This window comes from Oncorhynchus keta, chromosome 9, assembly GCF_023373465.1.
Source record: "Oncorhynchus keta strain PuntledgeMale-10-30-2019 chromosome 9, Oket_V2, whole genome shotgun sequence".
Classification (NCBI taxonomy): domain Eukaryota; kingdom Metazoa; phylum Chordata; class Actinopteri; order Salmoniformes; family Salmonidae; genus Oncorhynchus; species Oncorhynchus keta.
In genome coordinates, this window is record NC_068429.1 from 39772247 (window position 1) to 39782809 (window position 10563).

At 45.7% G+C, this 10563-nt stretch overlaps 1 protein-coding gene across 1 annotated transcript; it reads right to left on the reverse strand.

Annotated features, from left to right (window-relative positions):
* Positions 1 to 854: 854 nt before the first annotated feature.
* Positions 855 to 4293, reverse strand: LOC118387763 (potassium voltage-gated channel subfamily V member 2-like). Its single transcript, XM_035776450.2, has 2 exons — positions 2866 to 4293; positions 855 to 1885 (listed from the first exon to the last, which is right to left on the reverse strand). Exons 1-2 carry the CDS (start codon positions 4171 to 4173, stop codon positions 1577 to 1579), a joined length of 1617 nt encoding a protein of 538 aa, XP_035632343.1. The 5' UTR covers positions 4174 to 4293; the 3' UTR covers positions 855 to 1576.
* Between the last annotated feature and the right edge of the window lie 6270 nt (positions 4294 to 10563).

Here is a 10563-nt window from a genome sequence, read left to right on the forward strand (position 1 = left end):
GTGATCAAATTCGGTCATAAAAGTGTACTTGCTAATTTGCTCATAAGTTTCGTAGTGGTTATGATGAATGAATGAATGTACTGATATAAGTGGACACGTGGTATTTCGGCAAAAAATCAAACACTAGGAGTTGTGCGTGTTGTCATAGAGAGGACTCCTAGCTATAACCCCTTTTAGCATGGACATTGAGGGGTTCCACCATTTTAAAGTCAACCGGTTGGGGAATCCTATGTGTTAGGAGCAATCAGCCAATGAAAAAATTACTACTTTAAAATGGAGATGGCCTCAATGGTGCTGCTCATACGGTCTGTCACAGACACGAAGATGAGTCTGGATAAGAGCGTCTGCTAAATTACTTAAATGTAAATGTAAATGAGTCTAGAGCCTGTTCACACACATTTCTACCCTCTCATTGGCTAGAATGGTCCCACCTGATCTCGCCTCCCCTGCCTTCTGTCTTTGAGGAAATGTATTTCCATTGTTAGAGCGGTCACTTGACTATCTTGTCAATATAATAGACAATCTTTGGAGAGTACTTGTGAGGTTTTCCAAATATGCATAAAGAACATTCAAGATCACTGTGACCTACTCATTTAAAAAAAAAAATCCAGCTAGAGCAGAAACATTGCAAGCTGTTCCATATTTAAAAAATCGGCATTGGGAAGATCCAATCTTACAGATTCCCATACAAGGGGGGAGGGGCTGAGTATTTAACCTGTTTGTAGTTTCATCCAGCATTTCTTATTTCAGACCGTCCCCACCAGCCCCGGAGGGAGGGAGGTCGGGTACGGTAGTGATTTGATTGGAAGGGAATGGCGTGGTATAAAAATGTCAAATATGCATTTCAAAGGCCTTGTTTCTTCTGTAGGAGTTAATTGTTTCTCAACCTCAAATGTAACTGAAGGAGAGTTTTAACATGGTAAAGGGAAAACACATTAAGAATTGATAACGTACATGATATATTTATTTTTCTGCAGTATTTTTGCTACAATGCAAGGTTGCCCTCCACTCCGTGGGAGCATTACAATTCAAACATGTAATTTCATAGAATCTCAGAATGCTTGGCAATGCTGAAATCTATGCAAGCAATAACCTGAAATTAACCAGTAATACAGTAACAGTAAACATAAGCCTTGTTTATACCTGGTACTGACTTGCGTCCTTTGTCCTGATCTTGTCCACATTCTACACTTTCAGAAATGTGTCCACATGGTTTTAATGTCTCTCATCCACTGTGTCTGCATTGTGACCAGATTTCTTGGTCCCCCTGTATGTAAATTATTTAACAGCTATTCTTTCATAATGACGATTTAAATGTTTTCATTGTCCATATCGGTCTACACTTGTAAGCTTGCCTGACCTCAGGAGGTAGTCAGGAAGATCTGATGACAATCGGATCACATTGCATATTTTAATCGCGTCTACACGGAAAATGAGGGCACAATCAGAATATGGACAAGATCAGGATAAAGGATGCAGTTTAGAGGCAGCTTTACGGGACTAGAGATGCATGTAACTCCAGCTTCCTTGGAACCCCACTTGGTAGAAATAATTTCATGCTGTCACAGCAGATCTGTTAATTGAATGGAAAGTCTCCCATCGAGCTCTGAGAACATTCACCAGTGTGTTTATGGACTGCATCGTCACAGCATTTGGTAAACTTCCTGGCCGCCCTCTTGGCGAACCTGACCTTGCCCCGAGCTTTCAGTGTGGAGCTGTACTCATAAGACTTCAGCTTGGTGTAGTAGTCTGAGAACTTGTTGTACAGGATGGAGATGGGCATGCCGTTCAGAATGATCCCAAAGGAGATGCAGGCGAAGGCAAACAGCCGGCCCAGGATGGTCTCTGGAAACATGTCTCCATAGCCCACAGTAGAGATGCTCACCTGAGGGAGGGAGAAGGCCAATGTTATCTGTAAACATGAACCGAGTCGCTACTGAGCTTGCTAACGTTTCCAGGAAGTTACAACCTGGACTCAGATTCAACTCGCAGTGCATAGCAGTTTTAACTTTGCTTTGCAATCTGAGCCCCAAGTTGACCCTTCGTGATATGTGTGTCACTGTGCTCACTACATGCCTTGGAGGAGGCCGAGGAGAGCCCATGTGAAAAGCTTTATCAGGAGGGCGAGTGGCGTAGTTATATTATTCGACCTCCGTCTGAAGGCTCTTTTGAAGCATTGTTTAATGGAATTACAGAACTAAGGCACTAGATGGGTCTACAGTCAAATGACATACGACAGATCAATTCCCATGTCATCTTGTTCCATTAAATAAGGTGGAAGTGCCTCAAGGGAAATCCCTAAATGCCTCCCCTGGCAGTGAGAGGGAACCGGAGTCCAGCCCTCTTTAATACCATTGTATCTATTAGGCAAAATGGAAAATAGCTTCCACATCTGCTGAGTCAGCCTTAATGAAACAAGATCAAGATGTCAGGGCAGGACAGGCTATTGGCAATGTGAAGGTGTCTCTTAAAGGTAACCGTGATAATAGGCTAATGTACTTGACAAGTGTGTGATGAAGATATCTATTTCTGGCAGCATGTTCGTAATTAAGGCCAACTTTAGTTCTAGGTGGAATTGAATTGTCATATTAGAATCTGCAGGTAAGAATGAATCAATGTTACTCCATGCTGTGTAAAACCCAATTGTGTGTGTGTGTTTAACAGTACCACATAGTCACATAGAAATATACTCAGCACTGAGCAAGGTCAGAATGTGCTGAATAATGATAGTCCAGAATTTTCAGTGATATTGTAATAATACACAGTACAAACATTTCCAAATAACTAAACAAATCAATGAAGGTAATGCAATAATATTAAGCAAATTACTTATAATGACCAATGAAATAGAATGGGGTGACTTACAGCTGCCCACCACCATGCGTGAGGGATGCTTGTGAAGTTGGTCTGATGGACATCATGCTCCACTGTGTACACCATGGCAGAGAAGGTGAGGATTCCCATGGCGATGAAAAGGAATAGGCAGCCCACCTGCTGGTAGCACTGGCGCAACGTGAAGCCGAATGCTCTCAGCCCCGTAGAGTGGCGTGCCAGCTTCAAGATACGGAAGATCCTCATCAAACGCATGATTCTCAGCACCTGGCCCAATTTGCCCACCCGGCCCACCGTCTCGATGTCTTGGTGCTTCCCGTAGTCGTCGTTCTCGAAGCACTCCAGCACCAGCTGCAGGTAGAGGGGAAAGATGGCAATCAGGTCCACCCCGTTCAGTACGCTTTTCCCGAAGCGTCGCAGGTCCGGTGTGGACACCAGACGCAGCAGGTACTCCATGGTGAAGAAAGCGATGCAGAAGGTTTCCACATGCTCCCCGTAGGTCTTCCCGCTCAGCTGTCCCGTGGGGGTGTTGTACTGCATCTCCTCCACCGTGTTCAGCGTCATGGCCACCAGGGACACCAGCACGAAGAAGCTGGAAGCCAGAGCCATGAGCTTGGCGGTGACGGAGGAGAAGGGCTTCTCCATCAGGTTCCAGATGATCCAGCGCGTCTGGCCAAACGCCATGCCGTGGAACAGGTCCTCATTCTCTTCCATCTCCACCTCGGCCTCCAGCTCCCGCTGGATCTTCAGCTGCTCATTGAGTTCATCCTGGCGCTCCTCAAAGGAGATTCGGCAGCAGCGGTGTGTGTTCTTGATCCTGACGCCCCAATAGTTGATCTCCTCCAGGAAGTTCCTGGGACACAACTCATCCTTGATCCAGAGGACGCCCGTCCGGTAGAAGTTGAAGATGCTGTGGAAGATGTCCGGGTCCCTGTCGAAGAAAAACTCGTTGTTTTGGATAACATAGTCATCACACAGGTCCAGCTTTCTGTTGTGGTCTGTGCATGTCGCCAGGCGGCCGATCCTGGTCTTGGGATACTTGGCAGCAACCCTGTATGAGATCTGATACTCCTTCCCACCTACGTTGATGTTCAGCATGTAGTTCTTCACAAGAGAGGAGAGACCTCTTGTTGGGGAGGCCATTACAACATCTTCCTCGTTTTCGTACTCTGCATAGATGTCGTAGATGTCTCGTCTGAGCTCTTGCATGGAGTTCCATTGTTTCACCAAGTTGTTCTGGGTGAGGGGAACATTGTAGTCCTCCTCTGGGTCCTTGTATGTGGGGCCTGTCCCCCCCACTTTGTAGTTGGGGAAAAGGCTCCGTCTCCTATTCTTGGGCATTCTGGAGTCCTGTGCTGGGACCTGGTCAGACACGCCGGCTCACTGAGGGGCATGGAGGCATTACCACAGGTCTAATACCCTCTCCTGAGTCACCCACAGCAGCATACCAGCAGAAAGAAACAACCCTGACCGTCTAATGTTGCTGACTGAGGATCTGGGTGCTTAAAGATTTAAATACTATTATCCTCTTCCAGTCGCTTTCCCCTCCACCCTGACGTCTTCCATTTGCCTGACATTCACAGATCAAATTGCCTAGCCACAGCAGGGGACACTCTGTGCTGTATTATAGACCATTACTGACCTCCTGGTTGGTAGTAAAAAATAAACCAAATTTAAAGGTGAGGATGCAGCATAAATCCAGTTTGTTTCAATGATTCTAGCACTATCCCGTCTTATGTCATCTAATAGAAATTTCTTAACAGAAACTGACAGAAGTCCTAAGGAAATCTTTCCAGTCATAGCTCATGTGATGTGTTTTCATCTACATGCAGCTACTAATAGTCTTAAAACCCCTGGCTTATGTGGAGTATTATAATCCTAGAGGCATGATAAAATACGATAACACACGCCTAATGTCTACTGGCATTAACATGCAGAGCAGGACAACTCCAGTTTAGCTGTGGCCTGTTGCCAGCTGCACTGTATGGTACTAACTCATTGCTTACCACCAAGAGGCACCAACCACTTTCTCTCATTGCAAATAACTAAACAATGGCAAATTCCTACGGACCAAAGCCGCTGGAAGTAGGGGTGCTGACAGAGATGGCCACCTCGCGTTCCTAGGAAACTATGCAGTTTTTTGTTTTTGTACGTATTATTTCTTACATTAGTACCCCAGGTCATCTTAGGTTTCATTACATACAGTCGAGAAGAACTACTGAATATAAGATCAGCGTCAACTCACCATCAGCACGACCAAGAATATGATTTTTGCGACGCGGATCCTGTGTTCTGCCTTTCAACCAGGACAACGGAATGGATCCCAGCCGGCGACCCCCAAAAAAACTGACTCCGTAAAAGAGGGAAACGAGGCGGTCTTCTGGTCAGACTCCGGAGACGGGCACATCGTGCACCACTCCCTAGCATTCTTCTCGCCAATGTCCAGTCTCTTGACAACAAGGTTGATGAAATCCGGGCAAGGGTAGCATTCCAGAGGGACATCAGAGACTGTAACGTTCTTTGCTTCACGGAAACATGGCTCACTGGAGAGACGCTATCGGAGGCGGTGCAGCCAGCGGGTTTCTCCACGCATCGCGCCGACAGAAACAAACATCTTTCTGGTAAGAAGAGGGGCGGGGGCGTATGCCTTATGGCTAACGAGACGTGGTGTGATCAAAAAAACATACAGGAACTCCTTCTGTTCACCTGATTTAGAATTCCTCACAATCAAATGTCGACCGCATTATCAACCAAGAGAATTCTCTTCGATTATATTCCCCCCCAAGCAGACACATTGATGGCTCTGAACGAACTTTATTTGACTCTTTGCAAACTGGAATCCATATATATCCTGCTACTGCATTCATTGTAGCTGGGGATTTTAACAAGGCTAATCTGAAAACAAGACTCCCTAAATTGTATCAGCATATCGATTGCGCAACCAGGGCTGGAAAAACCTTGGATCATTGTTACTCTAACATCCGCGACGCATATAAGGCCCTGCCCCGCCCTCCTTTCGGAAAAGCTGACCATGACTCCATTTTGTTGATCCCTGCCTACAGACAGAAACTAAAACAAGAAGCTCCCACGCTGAGGTCTGTCCAACGCTGGTCCGACCAAGCTGATTCCACACTCCAAGACTGCTTCCATCACGTGGACTGGGATATGTTTCGTATTGCGTCAGATAACAACATTGACGAATATGCTGATTCGGTGTGCGAGTTCATTAGAACGTGCGTTGAAGATGTGGTTCCCATAGCAACGATTAAAACATTCCCTAACCAGAAACCGTGGATTGATGGCAGCATTCGCGTGAAACTGAAAGCGTGAACCACTGCTTTTAATCAGGGCAAGGTGACTGGTAACATGACCGAATACAAACAGTGCAGCTATTCCCTCCGCAAGGCTATCAAACAAGCTAAGCGTCAGTATAGAGACAAAGTAGAATCTCAATTCAACGGCTCAGACACAAGAGGTATGGGGCAGGGTCTACAGTCAATCACGGACTACAATAAGAAAACCAGCCCAGTCACGGACCAGGATGTCTTGCTCCCAGGCAGACTAAATAACTTTTTTGCCCGCTTTGAGGACAATACAGTGCCACTGACACGAAAACATGCGGACTCTCCTTCACTGCAGCCGAGGTGAGTAAAACATTTAAACGTGTTAACCCTCGCAAGGCTGCAGGCCCAGACGGCATCCCCAGCCGCGCCCTCAGAGCATGCGCAGACCAGCTGGCCGGTGTGTTTACGGACATATTCAATCAATCCCTATACCAGTCTGCTGTTCCCACATGCTTCAAGAGGGCCACCATTGTTCCTGTTCCCAAGAAAGCTAAGGTAACTGAGCTAAACGTAAACGACTCACTTCCGTCACCATGAAGTGCTTTGAGAGACTAGTCAAGGACCATATCATCTCCACCCTACCTGACACCCTAGAACCACTCCAATTTGCTTACCGCCCAAATAGGTCCACAGACGATGCAATCTCAACCACACTGCACACTGCCCTAACCCATCTGGACAAGAGGAATACCTAACAACATCTCCACCCCGCTGATCCTCAACACTGGGGCCCCACAAGGGTGCGTTCTGATCCCTCTCCTGTACTCCCTGTTCACCCACGACTGCGTGGCCACGCACGCCTCCAACTCAATCATCAAGTTTGCGGACGACACAACAGTGGTAGGCTTGATTACCAACAACGACGAGACGGCCTACAGGGAGGAGGTGAGGTCCCTCGGAGTATGGTGTCAGGAATATAACCTCACACTCAACGTCAACAAAACTAAGGAGATGATTGTGGACTTCAGGAAACAGCAGAGGGAACACCCCCCTATCCACATCGATGGAACAGTAGTGGAGAGGGTAGTAAGTTTTAAGTTCCTCGGCATACACATCACAGACAAACTGAATTGGTCCACTCACACAGACAGCATCAGGAGGCTGAAGAAATTCGGCTTGTCACCAAAAGCACTCACAAACTTCTACAAGCCTGGTACGGCAACTGCTGGTACGGCAACTGCTCCGCCCACAACCGTAAGGCTCTCCAGAGGGTAGTGAGGTCTGCACAACGCATCACCGGGGGCAAACTACCTGCCCTCCAGGACACCTACACCACCCGATGTTACAAGAAGGCCATAAAGATCATCAAGGACAACAACCACCCGAGCCACTGCCTGTTCACCCCGCTATCATCCAGAAGGTGAGGTCAGTACAGGTGCATCAAAGCTGGGACCGAGAGACTGAAAAACAGCTTCTTTCTCAAGGCCATCAGACTGTTAAACAGCCACCACTAACATTGCCAACACACTGACACTGATACTGACTCAACTCCAGCCACTTTAATAATGGGAATTGATGGGAAATTATGTAAATATATCACTAGCCACTTTAAACAATGCTATCTTATATAATGTTACATACCCTACATTATTCATCTCATATGCATACGTATATACTGTACTCTATATCATCGACTGCATTCTTATGTAATACATGTATCACTAGCCACTTTAACTATGCCACTTTGTTTACATACTCATCTCATATGTATATACTGTACTCGATACCATCTACTGTATCTTGCCTATGCTGCTCTGTACCATCACTCATTCATATATCTTTATGTACATATTCTTTATCCCCTTACACTGTGTATAAGACAGTAGTTTTGGAATTGTTAGTTCGATTACTTGTTGGTTATTACTGCATTGTCGGAACTACAAGCATTTCGCTACACTCGCATTAACATCTGCTAACCATGTGTATGTGACAAATACAATTTGATTTGATTTGATTTGCTGAGGGTGCCGCAGAGCCCCCTGATAATCAGAATACAAATATATATACATTTTTCTAAAGGCAGTACGCTGGGCCTTTACAAGCCCTGTATTAACGGACCAATATAGCAACTGTAGCACAGGCACTTGTTTTTTATTCAGCAGCGCCCTCAACAGAAAAATCCCCGTGGCTATGGTACTCTTGTCACTTTGCTGTGACCCTTTAATCCAATCTGGTGCAAGCAAACTAGTTAAAAGTGCTCTGAAGTAACCTGCCCTCCTCGCCTCTGTGTAAACTCTGTTTCAACTACACTCGTTGTGGGCTTAATCCAGTGAACCTTTTTGACTCTACACAGCATATTGTACTGCACTCTGTAATGAGGGACCCTGGGCATCTTTTTTTGTGTTTTTCAGAGTCAGTAGAAAGGCCTCTTTAACGACCGTTCCACAGGTGCATGTTCATTAATGGTTTATGGTTCATGGGAAACAGTGTTTAAACCCTTTACAATGAAGATCTGTGAAGTTATTTGGATTTTAACTAATTATCTTTGAAAGACAGGGTCATTTATTTTTTGGCCGAGTTTGTGTTTTGTGATAAAACAAAAGGTGTGGTTGAATTTATTCTGCCACTGTGTCTTCTTATTATCTCGGCCTTTAGGCCCATATATCACAGTCGCAAGGCAAATTAATTGACAGATTATAGAGTAAACAATGCTATTATTGCATCACATAGGTTTTAATATGGCTTTTGAGGAAAGGGGGGCTTGGCTTCCCCAGTCTTCCCCTGGATCTTCAGGTCAGAGCTCTAGAAAGAGCCCAGAGTTCCCGAGTTGGTTAACCGTTCAAAACTATTTTTCCCAGTTGTCTTGAACCCACTGAAGTCAGAAATCTGAGATTACCCAGTTTCCTGTTGTTTTGAACGCAGCATTAATGCTCAGAGGAAGACGGCAGGGTAAGTCAGGAACCAAAACTCCTCCATAGTGACCCATGAATGCATTCAGTCACATGACGGCTCGATCAGCTGTTTCGATTTCATTTACTCGCATGTCAACTGAGCCAGGATCACATTCAAATGGGGATTGGGAAGTAGGTCCCAAAATGCTCTAAGCGTTGAGGCTCTGTGCAGGCCAGTCAATTTCTTCCACACCGATCTCAACAAACCATTTCATTATGGACCTCGCTTTGTGCATTAAGGGCATTGTCGTGCTGAAACAGGAATGGGCCTTCCCCAAACTGTTGCCACAAAGTTGGAAACACAGAATTGTCTATGCTGTAGCGTTAAGATTTCATTAAGATTTCCCTTTACTGGACCTAAGGGGCCGAGCTTGAATCATGGAAAAACAGCCCCAGACCATTATTCCTCCACCAAACTTTACAGTTGGCACTATGCATTGGGACAGGTAGCATTCTCCTGCTATCCGCCAAACCCAGATTTGTCTGCCAGATGGTGAAGCGTGATTCATTACTCCAGAGAAGGCCTTTCCACTGCTCCAGAGTCCAATGGCGCCGAGCTTTACTCCACTCCAGTCAACGCTTGCCATGGCTGCTCGGCCATGGAAACCCATTTCATGAAGCTCCCGACGAACAGTTACTGTGCTGACGTTGCTTCCAGAGGCAGTTTGGAACTCGGTAGTAAGTGTTGCAACCGAGGACAGGTGAGTTGTACGCACTACGTGAGCTTGTGTGGCCTACCCCTTCACGGCTGAGCAGTTGTTGCTCCTAGACATTTCCACTTCACAGTAACAGCACTTGACATTTGACAAACTGACCTGTTGGAAAGGTGACATTCTACTGTATGATGGTGCCACATTGAAAGTCACTGAGCTCCTCAGCAAGGCCATTCTACTGCCAATGTTGACTGCATGGCTGTGTGCTCGATTTTATACACCGGTTAGCAACGGGTTTGGCTGAAACGGCAGAATCCAGTGTATATACTGAAAAATAAACACGCTACAATTTCAGTTTTTACTGAGTTGCAGTTCATAAGGAAATCAATCAATTGAAATATATTAGGCCCTAATCTATGGATTTCACAACTGGGAATACAGATATGTATCTGTTGGTTACAGATACCTTTAAAAAAGATAGAGGTGTGGATCAAAAAACCAGTCAGTATCTGGTGTGACCCCCATTTGCCTCATGCAGCGCGACACATCTTCTCGTTGATCATACTGTTGTGGTCTGTTGTCACACTCAATGGCTGTGCGAAGTTCCTGGATATTTGCGTGAACTGGAACACAGTCATACACATCGATCCAGAGCATCCCAAACATACTCAATGGGTGACATGTCTGGTGAGTATGCAGACCATGGAAGAACTTGGACATTTTCAGCTTCCGGGAATTGTGTACAGATCTTTATGGACATGGGGCCCATGCATTATCATACTGAAACATGTGATGGCAGAGGATGAATGGCATGACAATGGGCCTCAGGATCTCGTCACGTTA